At 42.5% G+C, this 27,231-nt stretch overlaps 2 protein-coding genes across 2 annotated transcripts; one reads left to right on the top strand and one right to left on the bottom strand.

Moving 5' to 3' along the window:
* Window positions 1-4,046: 4,046 nt before the first annotated feature.
* chst2b (carbohydrate (N-acetylglucosamine-6-O) sulfotransferase 2b) lies at window positions 4,047-6,574 on the bottom strand. The gene has a single exon (XM_010891198.3). It carries the CDS (start codon window positions 5,982-5,984, stop codon window positions 4,587-4,589), a length of 1,398 nt encoding a protein of 465 aa, XP_010889500.1. The 5' UTR covers window positions 5,985-6,574; the 3' UTR covers window positions 4,047-4,586.
* Window positions 6,575-6,721: 147 nt separating this feature from the next.
* On the top strand, window positions 6,722-26,818 carry trpc1 (transient receptor potential cation channel, subfamily C, member 1). Its single transcript, XM_010891196.4, has 15 exons — window positions 6,722-6,793; window positions 7,318-7,393; window positions 8,797-8,905; window positions 10,419-10,573; window positions 11,145-11,246; window positions 11,568-11,770; window positions 13,155-13,286; window positions 13,668-13,863; window positions 15,618-15,954; window positions 20,744-20,883; window positions 21,131-21,280; window positions 24,839-25,023; window positions 25,235-25,436; window positions 25,781-25,975; window positions 26,123-26,818. Exons 1-15 carry the CDS (start codon window positions 6,762-6,764, stop codon window positions 26,348-26,350), a joined length of 2,442 nt encoding a protein of 813 aa, XP_010889498.2. The 5' UTR covers window positions 6,722-6,761; the 3' UTR covers window positions 26,351-26,818.
* The last annotated feature ends 413 nt before the right edge of the window (window positions 26,819-27,231 follow it).

Below are 27,231 nucleotides of genomic sequence, written 5' to 3'. Positions count from 1 at the left end.
CCTTGAATGAGTAGATGTGTCCAAACTATTGACCGATAGAGTATGTTGTAATGTGAAAGAGGCTTTACATGAACCTCACGGAATTACAGTCTAGTGCAATATCTGTATAAAATGCACTTGCCAACAACATTGCAGTACAAACGTTGACCATATCAAACATTACTGAATTATTTTTGGAAACAATCCCGTAATTCGTATGTGAAAGGAATATTAGAGGCTAGTTAGGGAATGATGGGGGGGGGGGTGTATGAGCAGATTTGGTAGGCGAGTTTTTGTTGTTTGTTTTGTGGTGTTTGTACTTATTTTGTCTTGTTTGTTTTACAAATCAAGCACCCATTCTGTCCACATTTGTAACAGTTATTTTGGTTTTGGGCCTTGTAATAAATTATATTTGAAACCGAATGCATTGTCCTCTCCCTTCACTACTCATAGTCACTCCCATTCATTATGGGATGCAAGAACACAATTACTGCTTTTGTCTCAACTTGACAGAGGGAATCAGTATTCTCCTTTGTTTTATCCTTTTCCATATCAGTTACAATATATATATATATTTTTTTTTTTCATTTTCATTTACTCTAAACAGTGATTCACCTTACACTAAAACATCTCTATATGCATGTATGTTCACCGCATTGCTCCCATGTTTTTAAACGGCTGAATCTCTGCTCTGTGCTTCTCCCACTAACAGCTCTACTCCCAGCATCGTAGATACCCTCTCGAGTTATTTGTGGCACATTTATCATTGTTTATTAGATTTGGAGCCTTTCATTACTGATATAACCAGAAGACAAGTGGGCAGGCATTTTTTTAATAAGTTATGTATTAGGAGAGGCAGGCAACCAAAATAGAATAATACTAAAAGCTTTGGCTGACAGACGGACTGAAAACTCTATCTGCACATTTTGGAATCGTTGTAAGGCCATGATGTCACAGACATTCTTCATGGAAGGAGTCATAAGGAAACATCCTGGAGAACATTGCCTTAGAAGAAACAGGACACTTCGGCCTACAGCTCTATTTGTTAGCCTTTTCTGGAAGTATTGCATGTGGATGTCTGAGAACCCCTTCTAGCTGGGTTCACTAGTCATTGTTTCTGCTAGCCTGCGCTGCAAAGTTGGGCGAGGAGTAAGAAAGACAGAGGGAGATCTATTTTCTTTCCTGGTTTACATTGTTCTTCCAGTCCAGGCTAGGAGGTCAGATAGTCTCTCAAAAAATAATAATTACGTGTGAGACCGAACACATCTGTTTTGCACTAGCAACTCTGGAGGTATTTTGCAACAGCATTGCTGGCAGCCTTGTCTTTGTTTCCATATCTAAATGACTGAGGACTTCATAACGAGGACTACTGAGACTTAAGTCATATTACATGGCTGTAACCTGTTAAAGTTCAAGATGTAGAGTGAGATCCTAGCATCTCCTTTTTACATAGGCAATGTCTTAACATTAATGACATACAGCTGAAACAGGGTGTCAAAGTTCTCGTTTCAACTATACTCTTATTGAGTGTATTAGTTCCTGGAAAACATACGCACATAAAATAGGCTATCTGACTTATCTTGTAATTCTGCACTAGGACATTTCATTGAAGACAAAAGCTGGTGCACTGTGGCTAAACGGGTGATTGGTTAACACGAAGATCTACGACAGGAGTTCTCCCAAGACGCGCACAGGCACACACGCACGCACACACGCACGCACGCGCACAAGGTCATGGAGATGTTAAGCCCGCTATAACCCACTCTGCACCGGCACAGCGCCCCGTTGGGGCGTTCACACCCTGTGGTTTGACCGGGCAGACAGCTCAACATGCAACCCCAGGTTGACCAGGCGTGACTCCGTGTCACTAAGCACTCAACCGAATCCTGCACTTCTCAATAACTCCACGGCAGTGCTGTAGCTTTGACACCCACAGGTCTACTCTACGCTAGCAACTGTAAATGATCACAGGAATTCAGCTCAGTGTCGAAACACAATTACTGTACGACTGGAATAAAAAGCCAGGGTAAAGGAATGCATGAATATGAGCAGTGAGGTCGAGCTCACAGTTAAAGCAATCCAGGGTCTTAACAAGATGTGATACTGAGATATCATACAAACGCTTTGTATATTATATGAGATGGGTGGCATTGACGACAATCAGGCCTTTTTAATTCAAAGTAACGTCTGCAGTATGTCTGCCTTTCTAAAACGGCTGCCTGAGGTCTGGACCTTAAGGCACTATATTGTAGACATTGACATGCTGCACCTCTACAGGGTCCAGACCCTAAACACTGGCTTGGCAATAGACCTCCGACCTCTTATCAGCCAGTATGTAACCTTCAGCTAACTCAGACACATGCGCACACACACACACACTCACAAAGGTCATATGAAAAGAAAACATCGCACTAGGGTTCTCTCCTTTGTCTCTTTTTCTATCTTCTTACCATGACAAGTCATTTTCGTACCAAGTGACTGTCACATTATATTCCCAGTAAAAAATGTATTGCACATATTTCCCAGCCGTTTTTTGCTCATGCTAATTAATGCTATTGAATTGATCAGCCCGTTCTCTCCTTTTTTGAATGCTGCATCAGTATAAATCTGGATACGTCAGTTCATTAGCAGTGTGCGTGAAGGTGCGTGTTAACGCTCCAAGGTTTTGAAGTGAATCTCATACATTTAACTCTGAAGAATTAATCTGTATATTCATGTTCACCGGGGTGTCTGACCCTAAATTACGAACAACATACGTGTACTGTTCCACATGAACAACGTGGATTGGAAACATTTAATATGCACAACATAAGCTATGAATCTCTGTGAGGCTACAAATGTGTTTTTTAACAATAACAAAACCAACCAACCTTGGTTTTTTTTAAGTGCTGGTCAAAGGTTACCGCACATACGTTTCTACGATGGAACACCAAGAAACAAACGTATTTCCACATGCTTGATGGAAAGATGTTGACAACAGACTGAGTCCCTGTAGACTGAGGCGGTCTGAAATCGCACCCTCTTCCCCAGAGCCTGGTTAACAAGGAGCAAAGAATACGGGAGCTAGCGAACAGAGATGCTGTCATGCAACCCCAACAGAACAGGTTCTTAGTTTTCTGAAAAAAACTAAATGCAACCCGACATTCAAAGTGTTCCTTAATCTTAAGTCCTTGTTTTAAATGTTAACAAAGTCCTCGTATAGAGAATGACCACTATCCCACATAGAAGTGGCTGTCTGGCCTGATGAGGACCTGATGACCCTGCTTGGATCAGAAATAAAGCAGTACATGGTGAACATTAACACAGTGCGTAGGCAGTATTTTTCCTTTCAAAACCCATAAAATAGTCATAACCAGAATTTCACCATGTGAACAATTTGTATACTTTTACTATTCCTTCAACCATTTTTTTTTTCTTACATTTCTAAGATCTATAATCTATCTTGTAGATTGTTTGAGTATCCTGGTCCCAAACATGTCTGTCCTCTTCCCATTTCCACCGCTGTCATTGTGAAGATAAACATGTTTGGCGAGAGAACATGTTGGCATGCTAACTCACAGAAACATGCCAAGAAAGCTGAAGACTAGTACTCAGGTTACCTTAGACAGGCCAGACTAAGAAAATGATAAGGACACTGTAGTATTTCTCCAGCAGTGTAAGATTATACGATACTATATCCATGACCGGACTGTTAGGGCATCGGCACTTGAATTTGTTTTATGGCGTTTTATGTTGTTTTTTGTAAATGGAAATGGTTAGTATATTTTTGTTTTGTTCAAACACGATGCTAGGGCTACTCTGCTTCAACCTTTTCTGGAATACAGTTTAGCAAAACCATCTATTTGGATGAACAGGAGTACCCATGTACACGTTTAAAATGACAACAGGCTATTCTCCCTGGAACACTCGGAAGGCATTACTGCCTGAGACTTATACAGCTGCTGTGTCCTTCATGATTTACTATCATTGTAACCCCAGCTATTGTCATCTGGGGACATGCCACTACAATAAATGGTGTCTCCATTAATAAACCTGAAAGTGCAAGATAATTCCTCAGAGCAACATCATAGTTCTAATAGACCAGTTTAATGATTGTCTCTGTGTCCATCCAGTACTTTACTGACATGTAACATAACCTGCTCAATGAGCTTTTTTTGTTTTTTTTAAATAATACCTTTTTCATTCACTATTTTTTTCTCACTTATACAGACAGAAGGGATACTGAAAAACCATACATTTTTTTCAAGTTTGGAACATTCAAAATAACCTCCAAAACATCCACTTTGAAGTGTTTTCATGATAATACAGTGCTTGTTGGTTGCTGTTGGAATATTTCAGTCATATTTCATAGTCCTTCTTGATTTTTCAAAACATCCAGTTGTCCAGATACAAAAGTTGTGGTCCTGTCAAACACCACTGTCTGCCATTTAACTGAAAAATAAGACCAAGATACATTCCAATGTGGCCATGGAAGTGGAATTGCTGAAAAACACTCAAAGTAAAACCTTTTAATTCCACGATTAACGGAACGGCACTAGATTCAAAATTAACAATTAATTCAATGTCTTTGGTAAAAAAAGGGGGGGAAAGGAAATTATTTTTTTCTGTCACAGTTTGGAAACAGTCAACAATGATTTACTGAGGTCCTTGGCTTCCCCGGCCGTCCTGACTCTCTCGTAGCCCAGGACGGCCATGGAGTGGTGGCAGTAGTCCTCCACCTGTTTAATCTGCTGGATGCTGAGGACTGTTCTCCACGCGCTGGCCGCCTGTGTGGCATTCCTGGAGGACACTATGAATGGCTTTGAGGACGAGCTGGACCCACTGGTCATATTCAGAGCAAATGACTCAATGTCGTGGTTAGTGGTGAGGTTGGCAAAGCGGTAGATGCTCCTCAGGATCTTCACAGGGTTCTCAACCAGGTCCTCATAACGCACAGCCATGTACTTTCCTTTGAGCCAGCTGGGGGGGTTTAAGGCGGTCCTCAGGGTCCGGGAGGTGCGGTCGCAGATCACCTCCATGGCTCCGATGGAGTGGTAGTCCGAACCGTCCTTTTTATTGGCCTTGTGGTTGGGGTCTACGAAAGGGATCCTGCGTAGCTTGGGGTCCCGGCTCCGGACCACCTGCAGGTTCTCCCGGATCAGCCCATGTCTGGACTTAATCCTGGAGTTGGCGACGGCCCGGGGGTCCCTCACCAAATGGACTACCTTCACGTCAAGAGATGGGTCCTCCATGAGGGGGGCCAGAACATTAACATCTAGGATGCGCACACCTTTAATGACAATGGTGCTGTATTTAAGGCACTCCTCCTCGAGTAGTCTAAGGCTTTGAGGGGGGCACTTTTTACACACCTTGTCATCCACCATCCCCACCACGTCTTTCCTATAAGCAGTGCAGAGTGGGTAGGAACACACCACTTTGTTCAGGGTGGCCCCAAAGAGCCCTAGGGAGGTAAAGTTCTTTCCACCTGGGCTGTTGTACAGCTGGAACACGGAGAGATCACAGCGGTATAAGGAGCTAAGCATATCTCTTGCTGCCCCCTGCAAAGACACAGCGTCCCCTGGGTACAGCTTCTGCCAAATGTGCCACATTGGTTCATACAGGAAGAAAACTTCTGGATTTTGGTTGAACAGCTCCCCGAAAAAGGAGGATCCAGACCTCCATGTGGTAAGAACATAGACCAACTGTCTTTTCTTGGCCAAAGAGGGTCTGTAGAGGAACCGAATGTCTGATCTGCCTTGATAGGTGGTGCCTCTCATCTGATGATTACACTGCTGGGGCTCTTTAGTCCATTTGTAGTTGGCCAAGTTCAGCATGGTCAGCACCAGCAGTAGGAAATAGGCTATGAACAACACAATCCGCTTTCTGCGTAGTACCTTCATCACGATGCCGGGCTGGGCTATTATCTTGGTATGGTTCCTATACGTTTTAAGCTTTCTCCCGTAGCCAGCATCCTTCTCCCAAGGCGCCGTCAACTTCAGTTGTTGATGGTATTGTTTTCCTCTCATCTGTAACCTAGGAGTGAGTGGCTCACTACTGGTGGAAAGCTTCTTACATTTACAATAGGCAAAGAAGTACGGTGTATTTAATATACCCAGTCGGACAAGATATACCGAATCGAATGGTAAATGATTAGGTAATACTCCAGACAGCACAGATTCGTTATCACAATCTGATTCGCTGTTTAAAATATAATAACGCAGACCTATTTTTTTTACTGCAGTGCGCAAGGCTTTTCACATGAACATGTTTCCATTACCGGTAATAAAGTGCGTATAGCGGTCGGCCTGCCATCAAAACATATCGAGGAACCGTTCATCCAAACAATATTTGTCTTAGGCAACATTCAGCGTAGGCATCTCTGTGCAGTTAAAATCTGATGCTCCCCAGTATTGAACCACGGCACAAGTAGCCTACGTTAATTACGTCCTCAGACTTCTTGGATCCTTTTGAACATAAGCCGATGAACAAAAAAACGTCCCCGGTAAATCCAGAGGTGCAATATACAGACTATTGTTGCATTTTCTGTTCTTCCTGGTGTGCGTATCATATCTTTAATTGAAACTGGACTGATTCAATCAGAGACTACAGGAAGAAAGACCCTCCCTCCCCTAAACGCTATTGGTGTGAATATGATACGTGCTTCAACGAGTTGCGCATTTGGCTCCTCTACACGTCTGTCGGCAATGCTCAGTGCTCTGGAGACGCCCACATTTAAAAACAAGAATATCACCACAATGGTTGACGACGGTTGGAAATGAGGCTGTTGTTAAAATAGAGTAGGAATGGAACGACTGCTTGTCTCCCTGCTTCTGGTGTAGGAGCTTTGTCTACAGAGCTTTATTCTGTCAGTGTGCACTGTTATGAAACTAGTACAAATATTGTTAGGCCTACATAGTTTCAATGTTACTGTTTAATATCAAGTAATATATGCCAGTATATTCAAATCTCATGTGTTTTATTTAGCATTTTCAGACAGATATAAGTTTACGTCCAAGATCTTTTTTTTTAATTGTGCTATAGGCTGTCTCCCATTACAAAGGCTACATTTGTTTTGTCCACAAAATAATGTCCACAAGACTTTAGATGTAGCCTATTTGACGCCCTGTTGAACGGTATAGGCAAATTACATCCCTTTCCCGGATAGAGTTAGGGTTATCCTTTACTCGCTCTCTTTCTCACCAGGCAAATTGAAATCCGTGGTAATCTGTTATTCGACAGCTGTTAGAGCGGAATTGACAGGCCTGGGAAGCGATAAGCCCATATGTTTTAAGGTACGGATAAAATTTCCGTACACTTGATTAATTGTTCATATTTTGGCCTGACTGTTTACGTTTACAGAATAGTGGGCATCTCCTTGAAGTCAAGAAAGTCCAAAAGTGGTCAACCATTGTCTCAAGATATGCCCGAAAAAAAGGTAATGTTGGATTTTAAAGGATATATGAAAATATGTGGACTGATTATTTAGTTTTTTGTTAACTATGAGCCTACCCTTTTCATTAGATTATTTTTTAGGTACATTTTTATTATTATTAGGCTACTCTAGGCGGGATTTTAGATGCTGTACTGCACACATTGTTTTGCTTGACTTTGCAAGGACTGCCATCTGCTGGAGTGAAGGGATATATTTAAATTTCGGCCTGCCATGTATATTTAACTTGGGTCTATAGTCAATTATCTACATATTGTACGCAACTACGTGAAACAAATTGATTCGTTGTGAAATGTATTTTCTTTGCTTTAAGCCAAATGTACAGATATTACATTGGCTGATAAAATTAAACCTTTTAAATTCAATATGTTAAGCGTGATAGTGACGTGATTTGGAGGTATGGCTACGCGAGACAACGATATGTTAAAAGATGCATGTGTATAGCACGCATCATAAATCTCCTTATTTGGCATTTGTAATATAGCTCAGTCTTTCTGGGTTTATTGATGCAAGCAATGTCATGTTCATTAGGCCTAGCTTAAAGCTTACAATAACGTATGTTACATTTATATGCTTGTAGTCGTGTTGTTATTTTGTTGATCTAATACTAACATTAAGGGTATTAATACACACAAACTTTTCTCAAGACAAAAATAATTCTGTTATTTTATTATTTTGATTGAAATAGTAATCTGAAATACTTCTGAAAGGGCCTTAAAAACCAAACGTTTTTTATACCTGGCTAAATCTGTAAATAATCTAAACCTGTGTTAGATTTAGTAGGCTATTTATTTTTATGTCCTTCATCTAAAATGCTAATTAATAAAGGCAAAAAATAGCAGGGTAAGCTTGTTATGTAATTCTGGAGGATGCTGCCTGCGTTTTGCACGCGAGATGAGCTAGAAGGTGGCGAAGGAGCATGCGCGCGCAGTTCGCAACACCATCAGGACCAGAAGACTTGCCTACTGTCAGGAACCGACGAAAAGCGATGCTAGACAATGGTTCATGTAAACACGCTGATAGAGATGGGTATGTGTGCGCTGACGGCGTCCAATATGTTCAAATCTGAAGGACAATAGCGTATGTCTAAGAAAAATTAGGAGGAAACAGCTGGAAGGTCATTACGCGCGCCAAAGCTGCGTAAAGCGAACGATACGTTGTTACCAACAAGGATCCGACTGCAACACTAATGGTGTACATGTTATTGTTTTTTTGTCCCGACGACGTTTAGAATTGCGGTTCTTGAGGGTAAATATATTGACTCTTTGTATAGTATATGTCATCCCATGTGACGGGCTTTCATGGTTAAATGGTCGCTTGCACCTAGTGGGATGCACATCAGTGTTCTGCCCTACTCCTTCTCCGTCGTAATGGCCGCTCTGTATCAGGGCACGGACGTGTCCTCTCCGGATAAATTTCTGGCCCTGAAAGACGTGAGGGAGGTTAAAGAGGAGACTACTCTGGACGAGAAGCTCTTCCTACTGGCCTGTGAGAAAGGTAAGTTAGGATATTAGCTATATTTGGATCAATGTAGTTTACTTAGTATTCCTTGATAGTCCAACATTTTGATATGACTGTACATGGCATTTGCTAATATTAATCTTTAGCTTGGTACAAGTGTATGAGGTAAAATCGAATTTTATTGTTTTAGGCTTCCCATAATCAATGTAATACAATCAAATGGGTATCATTGTAATCGAAAGGGATTGCAAATAGCATGGGACAACATCACATTGCAACCGTGTCCACTAAGATGCTATATAAGATAATAATATTAGAAAATTGAGGCTATTTCATTATTTTGAATTTCTTTTTCTATCACATCTTTATTACCAACATAATCATCATCCTATACATTAACATGGTTGAGTTTTGTATAGAGGTGTATGGAGCTATGCTGTGTGAGCTTTTACAAACTTTTACTAGCCTAGTAAGCCCAGGCTTTGCTTGCGTTGTGGATGTGAGAGGAAAGACTGTTAAGTAGACTGTGTTTTCATGAAATGGCAGACAGGTTTGGGGGGATGGCCTGTTGTTTAATTTCTATTAGAAAACAGGAACAAAACAACACACACACACAAATCACATATACAGTACTGTATAATTTACAGGAGTGGTTTCCTGAATCAGAAAAACATGCGCATATAAAGCTGAAATCATTTACATGTGCCAGAAGCAGGAAGCATATTTCTAGTAGCAGAGGTGCTTTTTGAAATCGATGACAAGTTAAGCCTAGGTGGATGTTTGAATAGGGTTCAGTATTGTGTCCCAGTTGGTATGACCATATAAAGCTAGTGCAAACATGGCCCAACAGGCTGTTTTTGCCCTTTGTTATAGTTACAGTAGGTTGGGACTGGAAGGGAGCTTTTGGAGTGGAGCCCACTTACTTTGTGTGCTAATCTGCCTCCATGTACTTCTGCTTCCCACTCTTTCTGTGTGTGTGTGTGTGTGTGTGTGTGTGTGTGTGTGTGTGTGTGTGTGTGTGTGTGTGTGTGTGTGTGTGTGTGTGTGTGTGTGTGTGTGTGTGTGTGTGTGTGTGTGTGTGTGTGTGTGTGGAATATACGCGTGTTTGTTTCTTTGTGTGTGTGTGCATCTGTGTCTTCCTGTGTGTTTCAGACACACCAATTAGGCAGCTGGTCAATTATTTGATTAATGTCTTTTCTTTTTTCTTGTCAAGCTGTTGCAAAAAACAACATGATGATGGTGCAGAGGCCACTTGTGTGATTGAGACCAATCTCTGTTGAGTGTTGAAGAATGTATCAGAACAATAACTGAAGCTCAGCTACATTTATATTGTAAACTTCTGAAAGTAATGGAAAGTGTCATATAGATGTTTCTATTTAAATATATTATAGGATTGATCTATATATGGAAAAGTACATGAAAAACCTTTTTTTTGTTGGAGACGGCCCTCGTTTTGTGTGTGTGTGCATTCATTCTGGCATGATTTTGTGTTTCTGTGTGTGTGTGTGTGTGTGTGTGTGTGTGTGCCGTAACTCCTGCTGTGTTCCAGGTGACTACTACATGGTGAAGAAGCTTCTGGAGGAGAAGCATCATGGAGAACTCAACATCAACTGTGTAGATGTGCTGGGGAGAGACGCTGTCACCATCTCCATTGAGAACGAAAACCTGGATATCCTTAAGCTGCTGCTGGAACATGGCTGTCAGGTAGGGCTCGTGCACACACACTAACACAGAGCACACACACACACACACACACACGGACACATGCACTCACACACACACACACACATGCACTCACATGCACACACACACACACACACACACACACAGTAGCGCGCACTCACACACGCGCGCGCACACACATTCTCTTTCTCTCCTCGCTTTTTGTACCTTTGTCTCTCCCTTTCATCTCCCCACCCCCCCCTTCTCGCTTCTCGTTCTCATGTGTCTCTCATCTCCTACTCATGTCTCTCTCTGTGTGTCTCTCTGTGTGTCTCTCTGTTGGTCTCTCTCTGTTTCCATCTCAGTGACAGCGTGTAAACTACCGCGACTCCACTGTAGCGTCTCATGCACCTACTCACTCACACACTGCAGCGCTCTGTTAACTATTTGACTAAGAGACATGTTGGCACCTAACCTGTGTGTGTGTGTGTCTGTGTGTGTGTGTCTGTGTGTGTGTGTGTCTGTGTGTCTACCCTGGCTCTGTGCTGTGTCCGGGCTGTCTCCCTCTGTAACCTGACTCTACGGTCCTGTGTTATGTCTGTGTTTGTTCCAGGCAACCGATGCTCTGTTAGTGGCCATCGACTCAGAGGTAGTGGGAGCTGTAGATATCCTCCTCAACCATCGGCCCAGGAGGTCCTCCAAGCCCTCCATTGCTGTTAGCCTCCACTCTCTCTACCTTGTTATCATTTAGCTGATTTAGCTGACTCTGTGGCGTTAACTGCTCAAACCAAATGTCCATGAATAAATAACCATCCTTATATTTTATTGATATTTTACTGGTCAGAATGACTTTTAGACCGGCGAATCGGTCTAACCGCGGTCAATTATCACCACAGCTGAATTGTTGTAGCTTTAGTTTCATCCATTACAGTGCATTCTAGTCGGACACAATCATCACTACACAAACTGACAATTTGAACCGAATGACGTGCTGGGACCTATTTTGTTACAATATCGTTTTGCCTGTGTTTGTCAGAAACTGATGCAGCGCATCCAGAACCCTGAGTACTCCACCACCATGGACGTTGCCCCGGTGATCCTGGCAGCCCATCGGAACAACTATGAGATACTGACCATGCTGCTGAAGCAGGACATCTCCCTGCCCAGACCTCACGCTGTGGGCTGTGAGTGCACCCTCTGCAACGCCAAAAACAAGAAGGACAGCCTACGACACTCCAGGTACCGTCCTGTAGAACACAGAAGAATGACCCGCTGGCACACACCTACACACACACACACACACACCTACACACACACACCCGCACGTGGACACACAAGCACATGTGCAGGATGGCCTTTGAGTGGGGTATTTCCTATGTAGGAGGGTGAGCTGGTCTCTCTGGGAAGGATGGAATAACTAGACATGTATTCATTATTCCTAATTACACCATAATCAAAGTACACTGTCATTACTCCTAATGACACTAGAATCTAACAACACGTTTATTAATTGTAACTGAACAGGAATCCTACTACACCATTGTTACTCCTAACCACACTATAATCAAACTACACCATCGTTACTCCTAACCACACTATAATCAAACTACAACATTGTTACCCCTAACCACACTATAATCAAACTACACCATCGTTACCCCTAACCACACTATAATCAAACTACAACATTGTTACCCCTAACCACACTATAATCAAACTACACCATCGTTACTCCTAACCACACTATAATCAAACTACACCATCATTACCCCTAACCACACTATAATCAAACTACACCATCGTTACCCCTAACCACACTATAATAAAACTACAACATTGTTACCCCTAACCACACTATAATCAAACTACACCATCGTTACTCCTAACCACACTATAATCAAACTACACCATCGTTACCCCTAACCACACTATAATCAAACTACACCAGTGTTACTTAGAGCCTGGATTTCAAGAGGTATTTTAAAGACCTAGTGACCCGTTAATTTTTTTAGAGAAAGCTCAGCTCATACAACACCAGCATGTCTCTGTTCTCTGTACTGTCTGCTGTCTGAAAAAAGCACACTAAGTTCAATCTAGTGCATTTGGTTTGGACTGAGGCCTAAAGAAATCAACAGGATAACGTGTCTTTCATGAATATTAGGAGAAAAATACCGCGCTAAAGTTTTAGGCAAAAGGACATTTCTGGGGGTTTCTGTTTAGAAGTGCTCCCAGGAACTGTTCCCATGTTCAGCTTGGTGTTTATGTTGTAACTACATAACTAAGGCCTCCCACTCTACACACTGTGAATCAGCGCTCCGATTAAACCCAACATGGCAGGAGGAAGGAGTTATAAATACATATAGAACAAGGAACAATAAGTCAGATGTTGATTAAACTGTTTGGTGACTTTCTCCTCCTCCTCTCTCGCTCTCTCTCTCTCTCTCTCTCACTCTCTCTTACCTCTCACTCTCTCTCTGTCATTCTCTCTGGCACTCCCTCCCTCCGGTTGTTCTTCCCCCCCCCCCCCCCATCACATTTTTTCCCCCTCCATCTGCAACATCTCAACCTCCGTCTTCCGTCACCCCTCCGCTCCCCACCTCCCCGTCCCATACGCATCTGCTAGATTTCGTCTGGACATCTACAGGTGCCTGGCCAGCCCATCGCTGATCATGCTAACAGAGGAGGACCCTATTCTCAGGGCCTTTGAGCTGAGTGCCGACCTCCGGGAGCTGAGCCTGGTGGAGGTGGAGTTCAGGTACCATGCACAAAGGCTGTCTTTCTGTAGCCTTTTGACTCCATAGCCTGTTGGTTTCACAGCCTTTTGGTTTGTTGTAGTGCTGACTTACGTTCTATGGCTGGATGTAATGCATGGTGTTTTGTACCTATGTTCGATGGCAGGCCATTAGATGTCAAGGGACCTATGGGTCATTCATGTAGCTATTCGTTTGTTCATTAATTGAAGCTAAATTACAATTTACAGTATCAAGTTTTTCTGACTGCACTATAATTGCGATTAATAAAAGGAAATGATTTCAACTAAAGCTGATGGAATCTTATTATCAGTCTGTGTGTCGTTGATACCGCCTGTCCTCTTCTTCCTCATCTCCCTCCTCTCTTCTACTTTCCATGGCTCCAGGAATGACTATGAGGAACTGGCTAAGCAGTGTAAGATGTTTGCTAAGGACCTCTTGGCCCAGGCACGCAACTCCAGAGAGCTTGAGGTGATCCTCAACCACATGGCCAATGAGGACACGGTGGACAAAAGAGGCCTAATGGAGGAACGCATGAACCTCAGCCGACTTAAACTGGCCATCAAGTACAATCAAAAAGAGGTAAGGCTCAACAGCAAGCAATGTACAGTCAGAAAGAGAGAGGGCAGAACCTAAGCAACAAGCACTGTACAGTCAGAAAGAGAGAGGGCAGAACCTAAGCAACAAGCACTGTACAGTCAGAAAGAGAGAGGGCAGAACCTATGCAACAAGCACTGTACAGTCAGAATGAGATAAGGCAGAACCTAAACAGCAAGCACTGTACAGTCAGAATGAGATAGGGGCACAACTGAAACAACCTGTAATAGGATTTCTGGAAAACATATTAAAATGTTATTCCGTAGTAAACTGAAGTAAACTGGAGTACAGTATATGTTCTGTATTATCATTTCATCATCTGTAGTGCTTATTATAGAATGATTTCTAAATAGAAATTCACCACCCCCTTACCAATAATTGACCCATCCATCACAGAACAACCTACCAGCAAAATCCAGCTCACGAGAAGAGCAAAACAACTGAATATAACTGTTAGATCTCAGGCTAACCTAGATAGTGGTTATGGATGATTTGCTGGTTTAGTGTTTTCAGTAGGTTTCCTCAAGTGCTTATCTGCTACCTCTCTGTCAATGGATGTTCATTTACATAATATCAGCCATAAAAGATTAAACATTGACAAAACATTATCACAGTGACTATAATAGTACATAAATATAGTAACATTGTAGTATTTAGGGTGTTGTATACTGATTCACAAGATACACAGTATTTCAGAATAAACAGTTGAACTGTTTTAGGGTGCCATATACAAACAGAAGCTGCCCGCTAAAGAGGAGCTGGGGGCGATTCTAGTGAATGATTCGAATCATTATTCACAGGCCGTGAGGACATCTGTTATTGCTGTAGTTGTCTGTGGAGAGCTATGCCCCTCGTATGCTCCGGTCCCTCTGGGCTACATCAGTACAGGACCAGCTCCGAGCCAGGCAGGCAGAGATGAACCGTCATGATGAGGATGCTGTTTCGGTTATTTATGACGCAGCCCCCTTCGCCTGGCAGCTCGTGTTTGAGTCATATAGTATATATTACAGCGGGGCTAAAGAACTCTGCTGCCTCTCTGTCTCACGTTGAGAAATGACACAAACATGATGTCCTCTAAAAGACGAGCCTGTGGGTTTCAGGCAGAGAGAGAGAACCCTAACCCTGCCTCACTCTGTGTTTGGTAGACAGGCCTCTGTTTTTGTTTTAATGGTGGTATGTGGAGTATGACATTAGTGAGGTTTGTTATGACTGGGAAAATGCCCTGACGATGTGCACACGCTACGGTGTCCATAGTGACCGATAGGTTTGTGCTTAAGAATGTGGGCAGGTAACCTAAAGGTTGCCAGTTCAGCTGAACAGGCTGGAAAAAACATGATCTTCTTGCCCACTGAGCAATCCATTCATCCTAATCGATCCAGCTAATTTATTTAAATGTGATACAAGATGCTGAGATATAGCCAAGATGAAGATAAACACACTTTGTGGATTGTACTAATTGACACTGGAGTTGAATACCAGTCTGAGTAACCCATTTCTTAATCTTTCCATATCTTTCATATATATATATATATATATATATATAAAAAATGATTGTTCTGTGGCGCTCCCCCTCTGTCCATCCATGGCACTTTATCCGCATCTGTGTTCTGTGCCACCTACTTCATCACATTTTCCTCCCATCCTCCTACTCATACCTCCTCTTCCTCCTACTCACATCTACTCCTCTTCTTCCTACTCCCTCTCTACTCTCTTCCTCCAACCTCTCCCTTCCCCTGCAGTTTGTCGCCCAGTCCAACTGTCAGCAGTTCCTCAACACTGTCTGGTTCGGTGAGACGGCCAGCTATCGGCGTAAACACACCTGTCTGAAGATGGCCACGGTGCTGAGTGTGGCTGTGCTGTGGCCGTTGCTCTCCCTGTGCTACCTGGTGGTGCCGCGCTCCCGCGTTGGTCAGATTATCCACACACCTTTTGTCAAGTTCATTATCCACAGTGCCTCATACTTCACCTTCCTCCTGCTGCTCAACCTCTACTCTCTGGTGTACAACGAGGGAAAGAAGAACACCATGGGCCCTGCTCTGGAGATGATTGACTATCTTCTCATCCTCTGGATAATAGGTGAGAAGTTGGTAGGTGTGAAGTGATATTCTCCCAATATGCCGAGCTTTGCTCTTTACCCCACGGACAACTGAAAGAGGCAAGCGGCACCCCTGCTTGTTTAAAAAGCAGAGGGATAGCTGTGTGATATCTGAGTGATAACTGCAGAATAGCGGCATAATAGCTGGGAGATATCTGGGTGATAGCTGGGAGATATCTGGGTGATATCAGAGTGATAGCTGGGTGATATCTGGGTGATATCAGAGTGATAGCCGGGTTTTAGCTGGGTGATATCAGAGTGATAGCTGGGTGATATCTGGATGATATTTGGGTCATATCTGGGTGATATCAAGGTGATAGCTGGGTGATAGCTGTGTGAAAGCTAGGTGATATCAGGGTGATAGCTAGTTGATATCTGGGTGATATCTGGGTGAATTCAGTGTGATATCAGAGTGATAGCTGGGTGATATCTGGGTCATATCTGGGTGATATCTGGGTGATATCTGGGTCATATCTGGGTCATATCTGGGTCATATCTGCGTGATATCAGGGTAATAGCTGGTTGATATCTGGGTCATATCAGGGTGATAGCTGGGTGAAAGCTAGGTGATATCAGGGTGATAGCTAGTTGATATCTGCATGATATCTGGGTGAATTCAGGGTGATATCAGAGTGATAGCTGGGTGATATCTGGGTCATATCTGGGTGATAGCTGGGTGATATCAGAGTGATATCTAGGTCATATCTGGGTCATATCTGCGTGATATCAGGGTAATAGCTGGTTGATATCTGGGTGATATCAGAGTGATAGCCGGGTGTTAGCTGTGTGAAAGCTAGGTGATATCAGGGTGATAGCTAGTTGATATCTGGGTGATATCTGCGTTATGTCTGGGTGAATTCAGGGTGATATCAGAGTAATAGCTGGGTGATATCTGGGTGATAGCTGGGTGATAGCTAGGTGATATCAGGGTAATAGCTGCTTGATAGCTAGGTGATATCTGGGTGACAGGTGGGTGATAGCTGAGTGATAGAGCTGGAGAAATGTAACTACTGTTGTGACTACTAGACAGTGCTGTGGATCAAATAGCCATTGATCAAAGTCATTTAATCATGTTTTGAGGCTATACAATGTTTGTTTACATTTACATTGTCTGCAAACATAAAATAATAAAAAGTTGATATTTTGTGTACTTATGGGATGACAGTAGTTAATCTCATGAGGTTATATTCTCCAATGATCTATGGGTACACATCATTATTTTATATTTGTAAAAATGGATGAAGTAGATCCAAAACTACTTTAAAGTTAGGTTTGGGGAAAGTGTGCCGATTCAAGATCTGTACGTAGGGCACATCAGAGCAATCACTTGAGATCCCATAGAAGTACAGTTGACGTATTGTCTCTGCTCAATTACCCAAAATGTCAAAGTTCACCAAGCAGGACTTCCTGACATTTATTGGACTATATCCATACTTGAGGATAACGTCTTGTGTAAATTCCTACTGCCCTCTGAGAAGAGTCAAAGATGTACGGAGAGACAGCCAGCTCTGAGACGTCCTCATTTGTTATTAACCTGGCAGACTACATCTGCTTACTGCCCTTGCTCATTTTCTGGTCAGATAAAGAAAGAGCAAAGAATATTCCCAGATAGATGTCTTAGCGTAGACCGTACCAGACCAGAAAAGATATGCACCTCATCAGGCAGTAACCATAAACCAGCATGTCCTCTTTATATCACATCACCGACAATTCTATGACTTTTATTACTGACAGTCTGGTATCATGATGACATCATATATTAGGCCAGTGATACTTTAGAGTGGTGCTATACTGTAGCACGCACACACACAGACACACACACACAGCAATGACACTGTAGAATTGCCTACTGGTCACACTACGGGTGTACACTCCTTTCCTGTCCTCTGCTCAACTCTCACCTCTCATCTTTCCCCTGCCAAAAACACATTGACATGGCCATGCAATCAGTTTAACAGCCGGTTTTCCCAGGTAGGCAGTCTTACCCCTGTAGCGTCCCTCTGCTCCCCAGACAATCAGTCAGTTTTGATACCAGATATCACCAGGAGAGGACAGAGGGAGGAAAGTGAAAGAGATGGGAGAATTATAAAAAATAGGGAGCGAGTGGAAAAAAGATGTAGAGCACAGCGACATGGAGTGGGCTGGAGGTAAGGGGAAGATTCTAGAATGTTCTGTTGTTACTATACATCCTAATTTCACTTGGTTCGTTGCTTAAATGAATCTCCTAGATGGTAAATACAACCCTGTTGTGTAAAATTGAAATAAAAACAAAATGCAATGATTAGCAAATAATTTAAACCCTATATTACAGTACAAAGACAATGTATCAAAGTTTGAAACTGAGAAATGTTATTGTTTTCTTGAAAAAGATATGCCCACTTTGAGTTTGATGGCGGCAACACGTTTCAGAAAAGCTGGGACGGACAACAAAAGACTGGAAATGTTGTGTAATGCAATAAAAAACCTGGTGAAACATCTCACAACTAAATAGGTCAATTGGCAACAGGTCAGTAACATGGTGGGTATAAAAAGAGTCTTTCAGAAGTAAAGATGGGGAGGGGTTCACCACTCTGAAAGACTGCCCAGGCAAATAATTAAACAATTTATAACGAATAACGTTTCTCAACATAAAATTGCTAAGGGTTTGGACATATCATCAGCTACGGTACATAATATCATTAAAACATTCAGAGAATCTGGAAAAATCTCTCTAAGCAATTAAGGGACAAGCCCAAAAACCAATATTGGATGGCTGTGATCTTTGGGCCCCCAGGCAGCACGGCATTAAAAACAGACACGATTCTGTTGTGGAAATAACTTTAAGATGGACTGAGAGGGCGAAGTGGAAGACTGTCCTGTGGTTTGACAAATAAAGACTTGACATTCTTTTTGGAAATCATGGACACTGCGTCCTCCTGGCGGAGAGGGACCATCCAGCTTGTTATCAGCACACAGTGCATAAGCCAGCATGTTTGATTGTAAGGGGGTGCATTAGTGCACATGGCATGGGTGACTTTCACATCTGTGAAGGCATCATTAAGGCTGAACAATATACACAGGTTTTGGAGCAACATATGCTGCCATCCAGACATCTTTTTCAGGGAAGGCCTTGCTTATTCCAGCAAGACAATTCTGCACGTAACAGCATGGCTCCGTAGTAAAATGGTCTGGGTGCTAAACTGGCCTGCCTGTAGTCCAGACCTGTTCCCCGTTGAATACATTCGGCACATTATGAAATAAAAAATACAACAAAAGAGACCCCAAACTGTTATATATATATACATTACTTTGAGAGCTTTTGAACATTACTCTGATTAGTTTCACCTATTTTGTGGGAATGCTCGTGAACAGATTTCCTAAAGTAAACAGTTTTTGTTGATATTTAATTATTATTATTACAAATTTATTATGATAGCCTTTAGCTGAACCCTTAGTTTGCTGGTACCTTCTCTCAGTATTCACATCTGTTACTGATCCCAAATCACAACATCAAGATCATTTTAATGAAATGTCTACAGAATATGTAAAGAAAATTCTAGATTTGAATTGAATGAGATACCTTTTTGTTTTTGTTCTTCTGCTATTCTGGATAATTTCTAAAGACTCTTGCTACATTGCTTGCAGCTGTGATTCTAAACCAAACAATGAATACAAAAAGTAAATTGCACTTTTGAATGTTCTATATTTGTGTGTCTTTTCAGTGCCAAGGGAGCAGTAAAGTATATTTTACATGGCATGTCTTAATGCCATTGTTCTTTCTCTCCTCTCTCCATCCTGTCTCGGTCCTTCCCCCATACTGGTAATCCTGTGAGCCTCCAGAGGCGTTATAGTAATGTGGAAATCAGATGTGTGCTTGTCCCCTTGTTACTGTGTGTACATAAGTCCTCATTTTAACCCCCCACAAAATGCTAATTCTAACAAGCTGGATTGATTCCCTCACCACAATAACAAGTCGTGACATTGGTAGAAATATCAGATGGGGTTTACCAGAAATCTATTTTCTCTGTCCCTAGTAGACCATCCCATCAGGCCGAAGCTGTGTTGAACGCTGAAACCCAATTGGAAAGAGTTATGTTCTCAGAGCTGACCAGGTACCTAGCCTGGTCTTATTCTGTCACAAGACTTTGGCTCCTGTGGAAGCTTTTTGGGTCTTCTATAAATCTAAGGCAATATGGACCCACCCTCTAGAATACCAACCGCCAAGCTGCCCAGACAGGATGAGTACAGGAATGTTTTACTGGGCCCGGTAAAAGCCACTATGTGATTATTTCTGGACTTGGATTTATTACCATTCTCAATTTTAGGTTTGACACGGTTGTGAAAGTTATTGTAATACACATCGGTTCAGAGCAGGTAGTGTGTTTTTTTTCAGCCACATAAATCGGGTAAATATGGACCTTTACAGTGCTGCTGGAAGATTTAGAACACATACTGAACACATTATCACACACACTGGGGGATAATTCTTCTATATCGCTCATTGCCAGATCATAGAATTTCCACAAATAAATCCTGCAGATTCTGTTACTCAGATTGACAATATTTCCCAGGGGCCTCTCTGTTAAATAATTCAAGGCACTTCCTGTTGAATCCGAGAGTCATCATGAAATGTCAGAAATGAGAACATTCTGTGGCAGAGCAGAAAATGCCTTTCCCCGTCATCCGTTTCGCTGTGTGGATGTTGTGAATTCCTCCCCTCCCAGATGTGAAGTGTCTATGGTGCTTTGCTGTTATCTGTTTGGTGATGCTGAATTCATTGCTGCCCACTAGGGATGGTGTGGTCAGATGTGAAGCGTCTATGGTACGAGGGCCTAGAGGACTTCTTGGATGAGTCGAGAAATCAGCTGAGCTTCGTCATGAATTCCCTCTACTTGTCCACCTTCGCCCTCAAGATAGTAGCCCATAGCAAGGTGTGTGTGTACATTTTCTCATGTACTAATGGGAATCAAAAATCCCATGTTACACTTTATTTTGAGAGGCCCAGTTTTAGGAAAAGTTATATTGTCGGCTAAGGGGTTATGATCAGGTTTGTTTTGTTAAATGTAATGGGTTGGGGAAATAGGGTTTTGATAGGGATGGTGTTTGGGGACCCATAAGTAGAGTACATTTTCTATGTGGGTTTGTGTGTATTAACACAGTCTACTTTGTCTATCCCAGTTTAAAAATGTGGACGACACAGAAAGGAAGAACTGGGATGCCTTCCACCCCATTCTCGTTGCTGAGGGCCTGTTCGCCTTTGCTAACGTTTTGAGCTACTTACGACTCTTCTTCATGTACACCACCAGCTCCATACTTGGACCACTACAGGTACAGAAAGACATTACTAAATACATGTAAAATATTATTCCCATTCAAAATCCAGTATTCCCTAAACCTCTCTTTATTTCATTAGCGAAACATTCAACCTCCATCATTATCTCGTCCAGCCAGCTAGGATTCAGGTCACAACGCTTTCTACTCTGCGTGCATTTATATTGGCCATTATTCCATATGTGCCTGTTTCTACCTCTTCAGACATACAGTACCACTACAATGACGTATCCGCTGCGGCGACGGAAAACCTTTCAGACAATTTAAGGAGAGTGGTGTATCAGAAGCAGCTAGACCATTTCAGACAAGAGAGTTCTGCTCCACTATGGAATGTTCACTATTGTTTCCCTGACAACAATAAATGTTGCGGATTCATGTGCTACTTGATTTATTCCGTTTGGTTATAGTAGGTTAGCAAAATGCCTTGTACTTCTACTGAATATCGGTAGGTCATCTTCCAAATCAACCGTAATGTAGTTTGTTTTAAGGGAGTGTGGTCTGCACCCTGACAGACAGGCAGCACGAATGCAGTCTGAGATTGACAGTTTGATGGTTTTCGTGCTGACATTTGAAAAAACAGTAGTGCATCTTTGCAGATCTCGTCTCTGTCACTTTCTCTCCCCTGCCTCTATCACACTCTCTTACATGCACCTGAGCTGAACTGTGACATAACTGCCTGGCATGGGCGGATGGAAAAAGTCCTCAGCTTCGGAAAGAAGTGGTTTTGTGTACCTATACACACATGGTCACAAGGCAGACCCACCCCTCAATCATTCTCCCACGAAGCATTTACAGGCCCACGGCACACAAGCTTCAATTAACAGGAGGAGTGCAGACATCCTCTATGCAAATCCGGTGCTCTCTGTAGTTACTGCCACGGGAAGCTTGTTTTCTTTTTGTGGCTGCGTACCAAAGTTAGAATTTAAAATCACTATGAGGTTGTAGTTTAGATTCTCAGCTTTTATTTGAATGTATTTGTGTAGATATTGGCATTTCTATTTACAGATTACAACCGTTTCTAAACATAGGTACCCTATTTCAGGACCCAAAAAAGTGGTCCTATTGGCTTACCAAATGTTTGGGACAACTGGCTTGTCGACCAGACACTCTGTTGAGTAAGGTATACTTACTATTACTGAGTATTGTGGTTGTCCCAGCTAGTTATCTTAACATGAATGCAGTAATTGTTGCAGTAAGGAGTGTCTGCTAAATAACTAACATCTACAATATAAATGTTTTCTTGCACATATTTTCCGCAAGCATCCTCAGCTTCATTAAAAATAGAATAGCAAACAAAGCCAGAAATATAAGCTTAACAAAAGCAATACTTTGCAACCTCAGTTAAAGGCAGGAAAGCACTGGTGAGCTTAGCAATCAAAAACAGCCGTGGCCAAGTAAGACCTCTACATTGAATGACCAAAGAATGCTCACCATATTTAGAACTTTGAAGGAGGTTTCATGAAGGAGGTAAGAGTCTTTGAAGGCCCCACACTGTTGGAGCTGCGGTGAAGTGTGGAGCTAAATGAGAGTGGTTAGGATCGAGCCAGAATAATTAACCAGAATTCAACACTTTCCACACGACTTGACACCTGTTTGGCCTTAAAAGACCTGTTGGAAGTTTGAGTTTAGGTATAATGCACACATGAAGGATCTCCCTGAGGTATGCCCGCTTCATGATTTTGATCTGCTGAAGATGTGACTTAAGGCTAAAATACAAACACAGTGAATATGGCTACATTACAGGCCTGACAACAAATAACCAATTGGTCATAGACTTTAGGCATTTATTGCATGTCAAGGATATGCAACTAAAATACTAAAAATAAGTATTTCATTTGGACATTATATTAATTTGCCCCAATATGTCTGTTGTCCTAAAGTGATACTCCTGATGAGCACTGTAGGACACTGATACTTCCAATCTCATCCTTTCTCTCAGATACTGTACACACACACACACATACACCCACACACACAGAGAAGCACTGAGTCAGTTGCCCTACTGACCACAGAATGACAGTGTATTTTGATTATGGTGTAATTAGGAATAATGAATACATGTCTAGTTATTCCATCCTTCCCAGAGAGACCAACTCACCCTCCTACATAGGAAATACCCCACTCAAAGGCCATCCTGGCTGGAAAAAATGTGTTACGAGACATAGAGGGCTACAGTAGTAAGACGGTAGGCCTGAATCACCCTTTGAGGTTGTGTGTTTATCTATGTGTGAGTTTGTCTATGTGCCTGTCTGTGTCCACGCCTCCGCTTTTGCATCAGCACCCCCTAGTCCAGGTTAAGAGCTTCTGACACCCTGCATTCCATTTTTGTTTGTACAGTATGTAAGAGGCTACCAGACCAAACCGAGACCAGGGAACACCCCCCTCCTAAATCAGCCAACCGCAAAGAGCTCCAGGCAGCAGGGTAGTGTTGGAGGGAGGAAGGAAGAGGTGGAGGGAGTGATGGATGGAGGGCGAGTGAAAGAGGGAGGGAAGGATGGAGCGAGATGTTGTGGATACTAGGGGTTACATTAGGGTTGACATCATACATGACAAGATAATGAATCATCCCAATACAGGAGATTCCAGCTGTCCCTCTCTAGTTCTGTCAGTCCTAAAACAACCAGGCGGTGTGGTCAGGGCAAACACACTGCAGTGTCATCCTCTCACCTCCCATTGGCTCCTGCTTAGGGCACCAGTCTTCTCACTGACTGACTGGCCTCCTCACACTGGACCATCTGTGTGTGAGACAGAACAAGGCATTTGGGAGCTCTGGGTAAACAGATGAACTGCCAGTACTATATATATAAAGACTTAACCCAGGTTGCAGAACAGCCCCTCTGTTTTTCCGTGTTTCTCGAGCTTCGTCAATATTTATTAGTATGCCCCATCAACCAGCTAGAGTTCCGCAACCTGATAGAGTACCTGTCTGCCCAGGTGCTTTTTAAAGAACAGGGCTCTTCAGAAAGGGATACAGAAAATACTATCTGCTTCATCTACCCAAGCCTGTTTATTTAGTCATTCTAAAGAAACACAAATATGAAAGTTTGCTTTAAATGTAGCTAGTCCAGGTGTTGATTTACTGTTCAGACATACACATTTCCACTGGACTTTGTTTGCACGTGGATGGAACATCCAGCGGAATGTTAAAAGTACAACATTACCAGTTAAATGTTATCAGTACAATGTTACCAGTACAAAGTTACCAGTCACATTTTATCAGTACAACATTACCAGTACAACGTTACCAGTCAAATGTTATGAGTACAATGTTACCAGTACAATGTTACCAGTCAGAGGTTATCAGTACAACATTACCAGTCAAATGTTATCAGTACAATGTTATCAGTACAACATTACCAGTCAAATGTTATCAGTACAATGTTACCAGTCAAATGTTATCAGTACAACTTCATCAGTTCATCTTGACCAGCACAATAGCTTGTAATGCTACTGTTACCCAAGTCCCAGACCTTCCCTTGTCATAGTGTTAGTAGAATATGGACTTTCAGATCTTGAGATAATACAGGTCCTGAGAGAGTGCTGTTGTGTTCCCAGATCTCCATGGGCCAGATGCTGCAGGAGTTTGGGAAGTTTCTGGGTCTGTTCTTGCTGGTGCTCATCTCCTTCACCATCGGCCTGACGCAACTCTACGGGAAGGACCAGAAGGACCCGGCAAAGAGCCCGGCCAAGGACTGTGAGGGCATCTTCTGTCAGCAGCAGAGCAACGATGCCTTCCACACGTATTTAAAGACTTTACTTGTCTCACTCTCTGAACATCACATCACACTGCTGCCAACTGGATGCATGATCTCTTACCGTTAACCTTTGATCTCCTCTTTCCCTGTTACCTGTTACACCCTTTTCTGGCAGTTTATTGCCCTCCGGACCATAGATGTCCATTGATTCAGTGTTCTCATATGTAATTGTAATGAACAACCTCCATGTTGGCAGATTCATGGGGACGTGCTATGCACTGTTCTGGTACATTTTCTCGCTGGCCCATGTGGCTCTCTTCGTGACCCGGATCAGCTACACGGAGGAGCTGAGGTCGTTTGTGGGAGCACTCATCGTGGGAACATACAACATTGTGGTTGTCATTGTACTTACTAAGCTGCTGGTCGCAATGCTGCACAAGAGCTTCAGGCAGATCGCTGTGAGTCAATCTGTCTTTCAGTGAACTAAAAATAAATGCATTTAATGAGACTATAGTATTACTTTTTTTTTCCCAGTAAACCAGCCTTGTATCTACACTTGTCCAATTCCAGAAAATTATGTTGTCCATCAAGTTAAGAAATCAGCTGTTTAATTCACATCCATGACATCCAAGATAATAATTCTGATCTCAAAATGCAAATCCACTCCAAGAAAATTTCAGGGAAACACATGGTGGTGATTATTTCACATTGCTCGGGGATAACCTATATAGTTGGGAGTGGGTTAACACATCCCCCTATTTTCTCGGTGCATTCCTAGATCTCCTGTTTCATTCCCCTCTAGAACCACGAGGATAAGGAGTGGAAGTTTGCCCGCGCCAAACTATGGCTGAGCTACTTCGACGACAAGTGTACCCTGCCACCCCCCTTCAACATCCTGCCCTCCCCTAAGACTGTGTGTTACCTCCTGACCAGTATGAGTAAATGGATCTGCTCCCACACCTCCACGGGGAAGGTCAAGAGACAGAACAGCCTCAAGGTAAGAGAGGACAGGTCACTGATCAATCAAGTGTTACATCGGCAAAACTTTCCAACATCTTATCTTTCCATTATATCCAGAGTAAGTATGTGCTGTGTTAAGTATCAAACCCTCAACACCCAAGCTGTTCTTCTCCCATTCATCCAGGAGTGGAGGAACCTGAAACAAAAGCGTGACGAGAACTACCAGAAGATCATGTGCTGTCTGGTTCATCGCTACCTGACATCCACCAGGCAGAAGATGCAGAGCACAGACCAGGCCACCATGGAGAACCTAAACGACCTGAGACAGGACCTATCCAAGTTCCGCAATGAAATGAGAGACCTTCTAGGTTTCAGAACCTCGAAGTATGCCATGTTCTATCCCAGAAACTAGAACTGACCTGGTTTGGTCAAATCGAACCTCAAACCAACTTCCACTTTACACCATCCCCAATCACAACCCACCCATGTTCTGATCTGGTCTGAACCTTCATCCAACCCCAACTTCAACCCAACCATGCCCTAACATAGGAGCTAGGCCTGAACCACCCCTGACTCTACCCCCCCCCCCCACACACCCAACTCAACTAACCAGCTAAGACTGTTCTGAACCCAAACCTCAACTCCAACTTTCCCTCTCGGCTTCTTAACCCAGGGGTTTGTATCTCTGATCCTAGCATGCTCAGAAATGACTCGTGTCCAGTCACAGAGGAGAGACATTTAAAACTGGAACTCTACTGGAAATCTATATATTCACTGAAGTCTCAGCCAGTCCCTAATGTAATAATATTCTGTTATCCTACTTGTTTTCTAAAATGTCATTATTTTCAACAAAATACTAAATAAAATGTATTGGACAATGCAGAATGGCTGTGATTTTATATATTTGCAGTAACAAACAATAAAACGCTAAATACTGAGTAAAAATACTGGAACTAGAAGCTTGATTTCTAAGAGCTAGCAAGAGGTTTTATTAGTGAAATATCTAAGAGTGTTACTCTGTTCAGATCATGCCAGCACATCTTTAATCAAAACACAAACTCCTAACAATTTATGGTGTTTAATGGAGCATTCACACCTACCAACAGCTGCTTCCACACCTAAATATAGTTACCACATCTTTGATGTAGGTCAGCAATTGTGTGGTAATTTATGTTCATACAGTATACAGCTCTGGAAGAAAGTAAGAGACCACTGCACCTTTTTCTTTCCTTTCCAAAAAAATTGAAAAGGAAAGTTTTGAGTGAGGAACAGAAGCGTTCAATTTGCAGTGGT

This window comes from Esox lucius, chromosome 21 (assembly GCF_011004845.1).
Source record: "Esox lucius isolate fEsoLuc1 chromosome 21, fEsoLuc1.pri, whole genome shotgun sequence".
NCBI classification, from domain to species: Eukaryota; Metazoa; Chordata; class Actinopteri; order Esociformes; family Esocidae; genus Esox; species Esox lucius.
The sequence above is the reverse complement of the archived record's forward strand: the minus strand, read 5'-3'. Positions and strand labels throughout refer to the sequence as shown.

What these genes read in the sequence shown, in the direction of transcription:
- chst2b (XM_010891198.3), bottom strand. Translation starts at nt 5,984, where the DNA reads ATGAGAGGAAAACAATACCATCAACAACTGAAGTTGACGGCGCCTTGG.
- trpc1 (XM_010891196.4), top strand. Translation starts at nt 6,762, where the DNA reads ATGGAACGACTGCTTGTCTCCCTGCTTCTGGT. An exon ending in CTTGTCTCCCTGCTTCTGGT is followed by an intron (nt 6,794 to 7,317) that starts GTAGGAGCTTTG and finishes TTACGTTTACAG; the next exon opens with AATAGTGGGCATCTCCTTGA. An exon ending in AGAGCTTCAGGCAGATCGCT is followed by an intron (nt 25,437 to 25,780) that starts GTGAGTCAATCT and finishes ATTCCCCTCTAG; the next exon opens with AACCACGAGGATAAGGAGTG.